The following is a 15456-nucleotide window of genomic DNA, read 5'->3' on the forward strand; positions in this document are numbered from 1 at the left end:
GATCAATTCTGGACAAGATTATGTCAGAGAAACTAAAAACTCAGGTTCTGACCTGGGAAAGGTTTTTTCTACTTGTGAAAATGCAAAAAAATAAGATTTCACCACATTAGACCAGATCTAAAACCACCAAGTATCCACTGGTCAAATCTGAACTAAACTGTCCCACAGAAGCTAAAAACTCTTTAAGGCAGTTTCTGATTCGTGAAAGTTTTATTATATTTGTAAAAATGCAGAAAATGCACATTTCACATTTTTTTTCGTTCACATCTGAACCATGTAGGACCAGATCCCATCTAAAACCAATATATGCAGGCCGGTCAGATCTTGACTAAATTATACCAGAGGAGCTAAAAAGAGAGATTTCACTGCTTTTTTGCATCTGGATCATAATAGAACATGTCCTGATCTAAATCTTTATTATATTTGTAAAACTGCAGAAAAAAATAACATTTCACTGCTATTCTTCTCCATGTGAACCACATTAGACCAGGTCCTGATCTAAAACCACTAAATATAGAAGAATCAAATCTGGACTACATGATGCCAGAGAAGCTAAAAACACAGTTTCTGATTCGTAAAAGCCTTTTTCTAATTAGAAAAATAAATCTAAATCTCTATTATATTTGTCAAACCGCAGAAAAAATAAAATTTCACTGCTACTTTTTTGAATGTAAACCACATTACACCTGGTCCTGATACTGGTCCTACTAAATATAAACGGGTCAAATCTGGACTACATCGTGTCAGAGAAGCTTAAAATTCTCTAAAACACAGTTTCTCATTCCTGTAATAGATTATATTTCAGGTCTGGTTGTCTACATACAACAGAAAACCGTGAAATCTCTGTCGTTCTGGATGTGCTCCAATGTCTGAGGGTATTTTAATGCAGCATTCAAACCTCTGGTGTCCATCTTTGGAAGGAACTAGAACTACTTCTACGGAGGTCAGAAGACTGTGTCCTTCACTACTATTCATGATACTTTTGAGATGGAGGCAAACTGAAAAAATCCAATATTAGCTGATCTTTTGAAGCTTCTTTCTGTGACCTCTGCCCAGGTACAGAAGTAATCCTTTATTTGATCATTTAATCTGGTATTTTCACTCCAACCTGGCAGCGACTTTCCAGTTATTATTCTTTCCTGTATTTTTATACTCTCCTGTAAGATGCCGTGTACTAGCTGTGGAGTATTTATACCTCGGCCTTTAGGTAACATTGTGTGGTAGACTGGTTCTGGATGTAAGGCAGTAACACTGATCGTGCGGTTGGTTGGTTGGTTGGAGGCGTTCAGGGGTTTAAATTTATCACATATTATATATAAAGACATTAACTGATGTTAGGACAGAATAATCTGACTGAGTGCCAGACTCTGAGACACTCTGGCAGAAGAGTTTCTGGCTCCGGCTCTGATTTTATTCAACTTATTTATGTGACAGCTAACCTTGAGAGGAGAAGCCAGAGAGCCTGTATTAAAATGACGAATATAAAAATAACTTCTGTAGGAGAGGTGTCTGTTAAAATGAACTCCAGCAGCACTAAAGCATTCAATTTAAAGTTTCCACTGCAGAAATATTACTGAGAAACTCTGGCTCGGGAACACTTAATTAAAAGCATAATAGCAAGATTGTTGACTTAGATCAACCTTTAAATTTGAAGAGAAGAAGAAGGGGAAGAACAGGCAGAAGAAGAAGACAAAAAAGAAGAAGACGAAGAAGAAGACAAAAAAGAAAAAGAAGAAGGGGAAGCAGCAGAAAAGGAAGAAGAAGGGGAGAAGAAGAGAAGAGGATGAAGAACAAGAAGAAGAGAAAAAGAACAGGAAGAAGAAGAAGACAAAGAAGAAGAGGAACAGGAAGAAGAAGAAGAGGAAGGTGAAGAAGGAGGAAGAACAAGAAGAGGAAGAAGAAGAACAGGAAGAAGAGAAGAAGAAGAAGGATAAGAGGAGGAAGAAGAAGAAAGGGTAGAAGAAGAAGAGGAAGATGAAGAGGACGAACAAGTAGTAGAAGAAGAAGAAAAATAAAAAGAAGAGGAGGAAGAAGAAGAAGAGAATAAAGAAGAAGAAGAGGAGGAAGAAGAAGAAGAAGACGGCGGATGAAGGCCACCGATATATCAGAGACCCAGACAGGAGGTCGTCATTACCAGGAAACCTCCAGCAGAGGACGTGTTGGAAACAGGAAAATAAGATGTTGACCGACCGGCCTGTAATGATTTCCGATACGTCAGCTTTGTTTTTCCCTCTAAAGTGGTAAACAAGCTGTTTCTCTTGAAAACTCACAGACCGAGGGTGTTTGATGTGCGTCTTTATAACCTCCGGCCAACGAGAAAAAGCACTTCTTCATCTTGATACGAGGGTTCTTGAAGTGCAAATGATGGAGTGAAATCAGAGTGATGAAACAAGGCGGCAACACTCGGCTTCAAAACTCCGTCTTCTGTGGCTTTAATTCTCTGCGGTGACGTGTCCTCTGAGACGCAGAATGTCTGACTAATCGGCCGTGAGTCACCACTTAACCAGGTAAATGAGGCTGGACTGATCTGGACTGGACACAGCGATGATTAACGACGTCGCAGAAAGTGAAGGAAGAACAGCTGCTTGTTGGAGATTCAGTCAGAATAAAGATGTAGATGGAAAAAAAAAACATGTTCAGCAGGGGCTCTGATGATGACATTAAAAACCAAGAAAAGTGTTAAAAATCACACTGTGCACCAACTGTCTGCTTTAGCATATGCACTCAGTGGCCACTTTATTAGGAACACCTTCTAGTAAAAGGTTGGACCCCCTTTTTGTCTTCAGAACTGCCTTAATTCTTGGTGTCATACTTTCAACAAGGTGTCGGAAACGTTCCTCGGAGGTTTTGGTCAATATTGACATGATAGCAATATCATGGCTGAACATCCATGACGCCAATCTCCCGTTCCACCACATCCCAAAGGTTCTACTGGACTGAAATCTGGTGACTGTGGAGGCCGTTGGAGTTCAGAGAACTCATTGTCATGTTCATGAAACCAGTTTGAGATGATCTAAGCTTTGTGACATGGAGCATTATCCTGCTGGAAGTAGCATCAGAAGATGGTCCACTGTGGTCATAAAGAGATGGACATGGTTAGCAACAATACTCAGGTAGGCTGTGGAGTTTAAACCAGGATCAGTTGGTACTAAGAAAACATCCCCCAGACCATCACACCAATAACACCATGACACCAGCAGCAGCCTGAACCGTTGATACAAGACAGGATGGATCCATGCTTTATGTCGTTTACTTCTAATTTGTTTGGTCATTTTCAATCTCTTTGTTGTTTTTTGTCGCATTTTTTTGTCATTTTAATCTCTTTTTCTTGTTTTTTCCTTCTAACTTTTCTAATTTTATGAATCCATGCTTTCATGTTGTTTACGCCAATTTCTGACCATCTGAAAGTTACAGCTGAAATGGAGACTCATCAGATCAGGAAACGTTTTTCCAATCTTCTGTTGTCCAGCTTTGATGAGTCTGTGTGAATTGTAACCTCAGTTTCCTTTTCTTAGCTGACAGGAGTGGAACCGGTGTGGTCTTCTGCTGCTGTAGAACGTCTTCTTCAAGGTTGGACGTCTCCAACCAGTCTGTCCATTCTCCTCTGACCTCTCACATCAACAAGGCATTCTGGTCCACACAGCTCACTGGATATTTTTTTTTGGGACCATTCTCTGTAAGCCCTAGAGATGGTTGTGGTGAAAATCCCAGTAGATCAGCAGTTTGTGAAACACTCAGACCAACAACAATGCCATGTTCAAAGTCTCTTAAATCCCTTTTCTTCCTCATTCTGATGCTCGGTTTGAACTTCAGCAGGTTGTCTCGACCACGTCTACATGAATAAATGCATTGAGTTGCTGCCATGTAATTGGCTGATTAGATATTTGTGTTAACAAGCAGTTGAACAGGTGTACCTAACAAAGTGGCCAGTGAGTGTGTTTTAACATCCTTTTCTTGGTTTTGCCGGATTTTCTTTTGTCCCGTTAACCTTCTTGAACCTTCAGGTCTTGTCATAGTGGCCTTTTATTTCACAAAACTCAGAATAAAAACCTCACAGTGAGTCAACCTTTTGTTTTTATGGTTCATGTCAAGACCAGAGGCGTTCAGGATTTAAAGGTTACGAAGGAAACGTCAGGTTTAACTCACTAATGACCAGATCAATCCAGATTATCTTCCCGATGTGCATTAAAACATCAACTCACGAGTTTCGCAAATGATTTCAAAGCCATTTAATTGTTCCATATGTCTCGAATCCTTAAACAGACAAAACACTAAAGTCTTATAGCCGGACTCTGGACCTCATAAGATTTGCAGTAAAGTCTACTTTATGTTTTTATATTTGTTCTGTTTAACACCACCCACATGCAGCTGAAAGAATAAAACTGTCAGAAAAACACATCTAAGCAACACATAGGATATATAGTAATAGTTAAAATGTAATTTATGTTGTAGCAAAATTTAATTTCTATTTGGATGAATTGTATTTGTAATATGATGATCACAAATAAGTCTAGACCTGAGCATGAATATGTTTTCGACTATTCTGTTATGTGATTATGTTGCACCATGTTATTATAATCCTGGGACTTTTTGGCTGAATTGTAGTTTGTCTTTACACAGAACAGATAGAAAGCTAATTTAAAAAAAAAAAAAGAAAAACATCTAGTGTTGTTAATACCTGTGGATACTTGGAAAAAAGATTGTTCATGTTGATTCCAGGAGTCAAGGAAAGTGCATGTGACAAACTTGGTGCGTCACATACTTTTCAATTTGAAAACATCCAAAAAATGTTTTTTTTTAATTAATATATATAAAACAAGATGTGTAACAGCTACCTAAAATCATTCACTACTTCAAGCTAAAGGACAAAATACTAATTTAGGAATATAATAATAATAATCTCAGTCAATAACAAGCCAGAAAGCACCCACAGCAAGTGTAAAAACATTCTTTTCTCTATTACAGGACAGATAATGGAAATGTAGCAGTTTCCTTTTTCATTTTTTTTCCAATGCATCACTTGAATCACGACTGCGTTGGCGGTGATTCATTACAACTGATGAATGTGTGAGTCATGAGGATGATTTCACGTCTGATCTCACCTCGTCTGATCCTCCTGGGTGGGAAACTTCGTCCACAGCAGCTTTCTGGAGGACATGAGGCAGATTAAGACCTCAGAGCAGAGAGTGGAGGTCATCAGGAAGACCGAGACAAAGACGACAGCAAAGCTCAAAATCTTTACAAAACAAAGCACAACCATATGGTTTTTTAAAGAGCCCATAAGACATTTGCATAACACCTGTCTAGCAGCTAGTCTGACTTTGATTTATTCATTTATTTTTACAGATTTTCTCTATTTTCTAAAATTACACATAATATCTAGCAAAAAAACCAAATATAACAAAAACAATAATTTACATGTAAACTGTAATAAAAACTGTCCAAAATTGCAAATAATGTCCACATCTTTCACAATGTGTCTGCAAAATTACACTGCACATTAATCAGGAGGAAAAAAAACATTATTTTGCAGATATTCGCCATTATTTGAAAAATAATAAATGCTAAATTAAGGCTGAAAAAAGGAACACATTTTTCTAGCTGTTGTTTTATATTTTCTTTTCCTGCTTGGTCAAATTACAAACATCTATAAAATTTATTTCCATAATGCCCACATCAAGAATCTCTATTTTTTCTAAATAGTAGTGTAATAGTGTAATAGTAGTAATTACACTGTTAGTGTACTGAAATCTGCTAAAAATGTATAATTATTTTACAGGCATTTAGTTATTTTCACTGTAATTGAGTTCTTTTTTTAACATTACAGCATTAAATTATTCTTTAATGTGTTTTTTGTGGGATTGTTGCTGCCTTTTTCTACAGCACAAAAGAGACAAAAGCTGAAATGAAGCGTTTTAGACAAATGGTGAGAAAAGAACCTGCAGAAATGTACAGTATGAGAAAAATAATGTGTGTTTTTAATGTTAAAGCATGGAAACATATTCTAGTAAACCTAAAAAATAATTCTTAACCTGTAAACGTGCTGAATATAGGCTTTTAAACTGTTTGTGACAAACAAGATCAATCAGTCTGGGTGTTTTTAGAGAATTGTTTACATTAAGAAAATGGAATTGAGTCCATCTTACCCTTTAAATATTTGTTTCTTTTAAATGAATAAATATTTTGCGGGCATGGATCCTAGTATGCAGAGCCGTGTTTAAACGCTTAATTTTAAACTTATTCAAAGTATTTGGTGGCGTACAGACTCACATATGCAGCTACACAACAAACAAGAATTAATATATCATTGAAGCCTGTTTCCAAAGCTAGATTCTGTCCACTTTAGCGACTGTGACGCTGTCAGCTCGGCTCTCTGATGAAGAAACAAGAGGTCATTATTCCGGATGGACATTCTGCACTGAGCTGGAATCACCACTGGGGGGCAGCAGTCAGTAGCTGAAGCAGAAAACAAAAATGCACATTTTTGTGATTTCTCTGCAGTGTGCAATCCCACTTACACCTTATTCAACACTTTTTAAAGCTTTAAAACAGAGAATGAGGTCAGCATGATGCAGATGTGCTGCTGAGGTTTGGAATATGACAGGACAAGCTTCACAAGAGGACAAAAATCTAAAATTAATTTAGAAAAATACGGCTTTAGTAGCTCCTTAATACAGAAACACTCACATCTGGCCTCATGTGTCTCGCTGAGTTCCCAGACTTGGGGAAGATGCAGAAGAAACCCTGGAAGTAGAGTTGACGTTGTTCAAGAAAACAATATATTTTTCTCCTGTGGATCATGAATTGAGGAAGTGTGAAGACGGTTGGTACAATTTTCTTGGAATTGACAGTAAAATTTGCTGTTGAGATCAGGTTTAGCTATTATATTTTGTGCAAAACTATAGTGTAATTCTGTTCTGAAATGTGCACAGTAAATAATGTAAATTAAGCTTGTTTTTCTCCAAACGTTCCTTAAACTGCTCGTGAGTTGACCAAATCTAAGCTTAAAATCCTAATATTCAATCAAATCACTTTCTCATTTAAATATTTGCCAAAAATAAATTATTTCCTGTACCCAGTTTCTGCAAAAAATAAAATATTCTGCGTTTCTTGGTGCAACTGGTAAGTTATTAATGATTCAGCTGCCACCAATAGTCGTGTTGCAAAAATTCAGAGACTTTTCGACTGAACAGGCTGTTTCTGCAGGACAAATAGGAAACAAATTAAAAACACTCAGAGAGCGCAGTACTCCACCAAGGCTGCTCATGCCTTGTATCATTTCCAACATAAGTCCTGATAAGTCCTCAGCGGTGGATTTGTAGTAAGATCACAATCATGTGATCGTCATCAGGCAGCTGACGTAGTGTTCGCTTGTTGTCATGGTTACAGTGCCGCTATCTGGCAATGATACAGAAATCTTTAACAAATCCGTGGATCCAGACTATAAGCTGCATCACTGCCAAAATCTAAACACTTGGTCCTTGTGTCATTTCTGACCTTCCCTGAAAATTTCATCTAAATTTGTTCGTCCGTTGTTGAGTAATGTTGCTGACAGACAGACAGACAGACAGACAGATACGCCGATCGTCACATAACTCTGTCGCATTCCTTGGCGGAGTAAATATAGTACATTATCTAAAGTATGCAGAGCTCCATTTGTTTTAGTGCTGGTAACAATACTCAGAAAAATGGTGTTCGTGTTGATAAAATTTGGTAAAACAAATTAAACTTTTTCATTTTTCTTACATTCTACTTGTGTCATACCGCACGGACATTTCTTTTTCTCAAAAAAAGCCAAAAACCACCTTCAGCGAGAATAATAACTTCCTCGTTAAATACGGTAATTAAAAGTGTCCATTCATTTTTTCTAATGCACATAAAAATACAGTTATTCAGGGTTTCTGCTTAGATTCATACAAAATTGCTTCTTTTCTCACCAAGCAAAATAAATAAATAAATAAACCTCATACTTTGCATAAACTTAAAGTTTATTTAAATGAAAATGATTAAATTCAACACTTATGCTGAATGTCCACTTGATACCATTTTTTCATGAACATGTCCACTACCGTTTAAAAGTTTGGGGTCACTTAGAAATTTCCTTATTTTTGAAAGAAAAGCATTTTTTTTTCAGTGAAGATAACATTAAATGAATGATGAATCCAGTCTAGACATTGTTAGTGTGGTAAATGACTATTCTATCTGGAAACGGCTGATTTTTAATGGAATATCTACATAGGGGTACAGAGGAACATTTCCAGCAACCATCACTCCTGTGTTCTAATGCTACATTGTGTTAGCTAATGGTGTTGAAAGGCTCATTGATGATTAGAAAACCCTTGTGCAGTTATGTTAGCACATGAATAAAAGTGTGAGTTTTCATGGAAAACATGAAAATATCTGGGTGATCCCATACTTTTAAATGGTGGTGTATATTCTGTTATTTAATTAATAACAAAAAGTTCTTTACGACAGCAAGACAACAACTCTTACAATAACAAACAAAAGTGCTTATAGAAAGTGGCATCAGGACCTGGTCCAAAACAACGTAGACTTAAGGCGATAACGGATGTAGAAACAACTTAAAGTGCAACGACAACAGCTGCTACATGTCGCCTCATAATGACTCTGACGTACCTTACTCATTTAAAGAGTCAACTTCTTAAACAAAATACTAAACATTATTTTTAAATCAGTCAATGTGCTCCCAATTGGTACAGTTAAGCACTCCACTAGGTTTGCTGGTGGTCATTTAGGAAATTATTGCTTCAAGCCAACAGAACTGAGGCTCTAAGTATCGCAGTGATTCTGAGAAAAAAAAAACAGCCACAACATTAAAACCACTGATTGCTTATCTCATTACAACACAATGTTCTGATTGGAACTTTTGGTCATGCATTCATGCAGACATTACTTTGACGCCTATCTAGGGACTGTTGCAGAACTTTCAGTAGGATTATACTTCCTGCCACACTGCTAGCATTGTTCAGGGAGATAATTAGGAGTTCAGGGTGTTGACTCTAAATTCCCCAAATCTCAATCCAGCTGAGCGCTTGTGGAATCCCTCAGCAGCAGATCCTATAAGTCCTGGAAGTTGTAAATGTTTTGGTGCCTGATACGGCTGGACGCCTTTATTGGAGTCCAGCTACACAATATTAGGCATGTGATTTCAAAGCTGTGGCTTATTGGTGTGCAATACTTGTAAATTAATATTTTATTTCCTAAAAAAAATGGAATAAAGGGGCAAAAAGTCTCTCGTCTCCCTAGTGTTTTGACACTTGTGGTTCCTGTTGTTGTACTGATTGTAGAGCACTGTTTCTGTAGCAGTTTATTAGTATTAGCATTAGGAGAAATTAGGGTTAATGAAGTGTGCATGGCACAGGACTCATTAGTAAAAATAAATACGTAAAAGACTAATTTTATAGTCAAACTTTGCTGACTTTGAAATGAGCTTTATAGCTGGTGAGATGCTGCACGTACGCCCCCTATTGACCTGCTGTTATTACTTCTAATTTGTAATATACAGAGTCAACAATTCCAAATGAAGTCTAAACATGGCAATAACAAAAAATTAAAGCTCCAAGTAAGTTGGAGCTTCTCTTGTTTTTTTTTCCCAAACAAACTTAATGTTTTCACAATTGTAATTTGGGTTTCTACCCAAGGTGGAACCTCATGTGTCTGTTTAAGCTGCCCTGTTGGGTAAATCCTTGACCACAAACCGCACAACTAAATGGTTTCTCTCCTGTGTGAACTGTGCTGTGTGTCTCGAGATGTGTTTTGCGGTTAAATCGTCTACCGCAAACATCACAGCTGTACGGTTTCTCTCCTGAATGGACTATCATGTGTGTCGCAAGATGTGATTTACGGTTGAATCTTTTACCACAGATGCCACAGCTATACGGTTTTTCTCCTGTGTGGACTATCATGTGTGTTCTAAGGTGCGATTTTCGGCTGAATCTTCTGCCGCAGTTATCACAACCAAATGGTTTCTCTCCCGTGTGGGTCATCATGTGCACCTTAAGATTATTTTGATGCCGAGATCTTTTACCACAAATGTCACACACATATGGCTTCTCTCCGGTGTGGGTTCTCATGTGCGTCTTAATATTATTCTGATGCCTAGATCTTTTACCACAAATAGGGCAAACAAATGGTTTCTCTCCGGTGTGGATTCTCATGTGTGTCTTCAGGTTTTGCGGGTGTGTAAATCTTTTTCCACAAACATCACAACCAAACGGTTTTACTATGTGGACTCTCATGTGTGAATCTACATTTTCACTGTTTACACCTGATTCAGTTGCCCTAGTGTCCTTCCAGCCATCATCACTGTCATCAGGTTCAGGGACACAATCTGACAGAGGTTCCTGCCAATGACAACCATCACCATCATCCTCATCATCATCATCACTGTCGTCAGTCCCAGAAGTGTCTGAAGCGTTTTCATCAGCGGTTGGTTGAACATGATAATTTGGATTTGGGTTCCAGGCTGTTTCTGGTTCTCCATAGTCCTCTTCATCCATTTCAGTTTTTATCCATTTAGTTGGGCTGCTGGTTGCCTCTCTGGTGTCTTCAGTTAAGCTCTGCTGAAAATGTGAAGACTGAGGTTTCTCTTCATCCCATTCACTCTTCACAGGTACACCAGTGAATGTAAACATGGTGAAATCAGTCTCCTGCTGCCCATTAAGCTGCTCTTCCTCCTGTCTGGCCCACAGTTCCTCCTGTTCCTCCTGTTCCTCCTGTCTGGCCCACAGTTTCTCCTGTTCCTCCTGTCTGGCCCACAGTTTCTCCTGTTCCTCCTGTTTCTCCTGTTCCTCCTGTTCCTCCTGTCTGGCCCACAGTTCCTCCTGTTCATCCTGTTCATCCTGTTCCTCCTGTTCATCCTGTTCATCCTGTTCATCCTGTTCATCCTGTTCATGGAAGAACTCTTGTTCTTGGTCCAGACTGGGGCTCCAGGGAACCTCTTCTTTAATCACCAACACCTCCTGAACATCTGCAGGCAACACTGGAACACAGATAAAAGACAACTGTGACTTAAAATATATGTTTGTAAAAATCGACAGCAGGTTTAATTTCATTTGGAGGATGACATCACGTTATTTCCAAGCATTTCCGATGAAGTGCAGGGTGGGACGGTAAGCAGAGTTTTCAAGTGAGCCTGCAAAACAGCTGAGTGGGAAAAAAATGATAAGGAGATGGAAACAATCATTGAAAATCAACTATAAACCACAGAAATTACATTATAAAACGGACAGAAGTGGCCCTTGGCTTAGTTGCACTAAATGCTGCTGTAAAATACTCTACATCAATGTTACTGGCTTCAAAATGTCCAATTGACTGGTTAATTTTGATTAAATTGGTGAGGTAAGGATTGACTACGGTGGAAAGACAAGGACGGGAGACAGAAGAAAGACTCAAAGAAAGAACTGACGAAAAAAATGAGCTGGAAGTGAACAGAAACAAAGCCGGGACCATTAAACATTAACATCTAAAAGTTACTGGCTATTGATTTCAAAATGAAGCTAAACAAGGTTCTCCAACAGTTTTACATTGGTTTTACTTTTAACCAGCAAGTCATTGATCCAATCCTGGTCCTCCAACCACCAAGAACAGTCAGAAACACACAACACTGTCATTGAACCGGTGTACAAAGAACTAGAGACGCCTGTAAAACAAACAAAGAGAGTCTACAGAGTTTTATGTTTGAACAGCGGAGAACCTGCTGGGTTCAAAATCCTTTTAATCAGCTGACCTTTTATCTTCCTTTAACATGGACCAAAGCAAAGATCTGTGGTGTGTTAATGATGTAACTTTAGCTAGCACATTTTACTTTGTAGCCTGTTGAGTTCACCTGTCTTTAGCCTACAAAATGAAGATGGTTGATAGATATGTTCATAAAATGTAACTTCAGCATCATGGGAACATTTTTCCTGCATTATTCTAACATTAGGTCTAATAGAGAAACTATGGGGTAAAGTTCTTGAACTACATGTTGCCACATATTTGTAAAGCAGCCAGCGCTTACAAAATCTACACCAACCACAGTTTATGAAGAACCAGTGCACAAAAACTCAGCTGAAGGGCATAAATGTAAACCGTCCCTGCAATGTTCGAAGATATTACAGCACTATATACAGTTGCGCCATGCAGTTAAAATGCTCCTGTCCAGAGTCAAACACCTTTCTACCAGCAGAGAAGATTGCTATCATAATTGAACAATCAATGGAGATGTCCACATAAATGTTAATAATCACCCCAATCTTAATAATGGATAATGAATTATTCGCTGCTACACACCAGTGACTTAACTGTGCAGTAATCCAAGATCCATCAGGGCCCAAATACTTCTTCTAAATGCTTGTTTTTTATTATTATTGTTGCATTATATTTAGATTTTCTAATACTTTTTTAAAAATTGTAGTAGCATCTTTTGTTTTGTAATTCGTTCTTCCACCAGCATGATCTGCACCATATTTTTGTTACATGTAATGTGTGAGCTACAGGATACCTTGAATTTGAATCTATCTATCTATGGATAAATAATTAAAATAAATAGGCAAATAAATAGGCAAATAAAATAAACCAGATGATTTTTTTAAAAAAAAATTATTAGTATTAGTGTGCAGCAGATAATGAATAACCTTCCCTGTAAAATAAGCAAGCAAGTTTATTTATGTAGAACCTTATCATACACCGATGTTATTAAAAGTGCTTTAGAGACAAATGTAAAAAAAAATGAACAGAATAAAACTGAATGACTAAACAAGCTGAAAGAGACATGAGATGTGGAAAAATAAAAGCATGTACTAGAAAATAAATTAAGAAAAATAAGAAATTGAGAAAAATTCAGTGTCCGTTTGTGGCTTCTGAGCTCTCGTCTGCACTACAACAGCTTAATAAAATTCCTGAAATTCAGTCACAGCTGTTGGTTTTCGTGTTTCCCCCTCAGACTTTCTGTTTTCCCTTTTTTTTTTTTTTTTTTTTTTTTTACCCCCCGACCAAATATTTCTGGATACGACTAAAACCTGCAGCAGCTGCGAACATCTGGAGCTCAGTAGAGAAAACCCCCCAGAAAACATCCTCATCTTCACGTCAGCTGCTACCTGCAGCCTCACCTCTCCTCACCCGTCCTCACCCAGCAGCGGCTAGCGGCTAGCAGCATTTAGCATTTTAGCATCAGCTGTCAAATCTTCTTACCGGCGGTTTGCTTCAGAACGACGTCCTGCGGCTGATGGAGGCGTTTCATCTGCATTTTCTCCTCCAGACACACACCTCCGGCCCACTGCTGTCGGACAGATTCGTTCATGGTGTCTCTTCTTCTGCTTCTGCTTCTTCAAAACTAATAACTGGAGGCCGAGTCTCGGAGGAGCCGCGCCTGCGCAGAATCCATCGCCGCCGACGGCAGCACAGCGCGTGTCGGGAATATTTCTGCCAGAGCTCATCGTGATTGTGCTAAAACAGCTGATTCCGATTCGATTAGTGAGAATGTTTTGTTTTTATAACCGATTTATTGTTGCGTCTGTCGTTTTTTTAATCAGGCATCTGCAAGGACCCCTATATTCTCCGTCAGTCGCCATAGCAACCACAGCCTCCATGTGTTTGTCATTAACTTGCATACTTAAGCAAAAAGTAGCGAATTAACAAAGAAAACCAGAAATATTCCGTAAATTAATAAAGACTATTATAATCTGCAGTAACAATATCGCATTTCTATGATATTTTAAAGGAATTTTTGCTGGAATTTTTAGAATATTTTGCATAAATTCACGTTTTTATTTAAAATCTGACGTAAATTTCAGTCTACATTTACTAGTTTCGGATTTTATGAGCAGCCTGCACAGAAAATAACATCAAAATATCCTAAAAAGGAACAGCTAACCAACTTTAAACTGTTTTCTCTTAAAGCAGTATATGCATTTATTAAACACGTTCCGTTTAAATGAAAATATAATTCATTAAACCATGAAAATGACTAAAACTGTAGCAATCTCACATTTTACACTGTAATATTTTATTTCTTATGTATTATTTTATTGACATTCTTACAAAAATATTTATTTATAAATCAATTCTGTTGCACAGAATTATTTATATGCTTTTATATCTAAATTTTTTATTATTCTGACATTATTTGCTGACATCAGTCTAGTGGAAATTTAATTTCAACTGTTAGATCATGTTTTTTTCAGGATTTTTTTGGTTTATGTTTTATTAAAATAAGTCTACAATAAAAATTATGGACCACACATTTGGTTTTTTAAATTTTGTACATTTTATGACGTTTAATTGTGTTTTTTTTAACTATTTGTCTGAGATTTTGTGCTAATATCTGAGGATAATCATGGAAAACGTAGAAATGTTTAAACTTAGCTGTCAGTAAAAATGTCTCTGATTCTGAAGCTTCTATCTCCTAAAATAAAACAGGTCTGGTTTGATATTTTCATCCAGATTATATCCATGTAAAGTTATCTAAATTAAAATGTTTCTTCTGCGTATTGAGCTGCAGTGATCGATTAATGTGTCTTTTGACATCTTCTCTGGAATCTACAACCTTCCCTGGACAGTTACTGAAACACATGGCGCCCCCTGTTGACAGGTTAGTACCATGACTCACTAGAAGTGCATCAAAAACTGTTCCAAAAACAAGAGTCTGTTTTGGATGAATGCGTCTCTTTACACATAATGTCATGTATGACTTGCGCTCTACAAAGGCAGCTGACTCTCAGTATTTACCTTTAATAAGAAAATTTTACTTCTTTATATCTTTCGTCATCGTTCTTCAAATTATTTCAAACGGATTAAAGAGTCTTTTTTGGGCTTTAATACCAAAAGTTTACAGAAAAGTTTGCTTTTCATTCCCTCCAAATAAGGCTACGCTGAAACCATTTACATGTCTGACGGCCAGAATAATCAAATTATTCAACAGACATTCAGCACTACAATAGAAAACAGAAAACCTGATCTGTGTGTATAATCTGAGTTCAATTTCAGTCTTGGAAATATATTTTATGGGAAAGTTAATTTATAAATTTAAATGCACCTCTTTTGCTTTAGTTTAGATCTAACATGAAAGGTATAATTTCAAGATTTTAAGAGTGTCCATCACAGAAAAAACATGAAACCTTAAGAAAACAGTTAGTAAAACTTAGAAAAATGGTTTCTAATAAAGGAGGTGGTGCATTTATCAATTACGTTCATTTTGTTGATCTTTAAAGGATACAAAATTACTCTAAAAAACCTGAAAAATATTCTGTGACACCTATAGTTGAAGCTAGAAAAGAATTACAAATTCTCTTCTCCACCTGTTCCAAAGACAGAAAGACTCAAATAAAATATATTCATGGCTGTGGTTTGGGGTTTTGTGAAGAGAGGAGTGACGCTTGAACAGTTTCCAACACTGAAGAGCTTCCTGATGGAGGCAGGCAAACGTAACTTGGACATTTTAAAGTCACAGTTTAA

At 37.3% G+C, this 15456-nt stretch overlaps 1 protein-coding gene across 1 annotated transcript; it reads right to left on the reverse strand.

The window, feature by feature from the left end:
• Window positions 1-7967: 7967 nt before the first annotated feature.
• On the reverse strand, window positions 7968-13303 carry LOC118469083 (zinc finger and SCAN domain-containing protein 2-like). Its single transcript, XM_055004814.1, has 3 exons — window positions 13195-13303; window positions 10924-11002; window positions 7968-10827 (listed from the first exon to the last, which is right to left on the reverse strand). Exons 1-3 carry the CDS (start codon window positions 13301-13303, stop codon window positions 9654-9656), a joined length of 1362 nt encoding a protein of 453 aa, XP_054860789.1. The 3' UTR covers window positions 7968-9653.
• Between the last annotated feature and the right edge of the window lie 2153 nt (window positions 13304-15456).

This window comes from Amphiprion ocellaris, chromosome 18 (assembly GCF_022539595.1).
Source record: "Amphiprion ocellaris isolate individual 3 ecotype Okinawa chromosome 18, ASM2253959v1, whole genome shotgun sequence".
Lineage (NCBI taxonomy): Eukaryota > Metazoa > Chordata > Actinopteri > Pomacentridae > Amphiprion > Amphiprion ocellaris.

Coding starts and splice junctions, on each gene's coding strand:
- LOC118469083 (XM_055004814.1), bottom strand. CDS start 13,303: ATGAACGAATCTGTCCGACAGCAGTGGGCCGGAGGTGTGTGTCTGGAG. Junction 11,003..13,194: donor CGTTCTGAAGCAAACCGCCG/GTAAGAAGATTT, acceptor TCTGTGTTCCAG/TGTTGCCTGCAGATGTTCAG. Junction 10,828..10,923: donor AGTCTGGACCAAGAACAAGA/GTTCTTCCATGA, acceptor ACTGTGGGCCAG/ACAGGAGGAACAGGAGGAAC.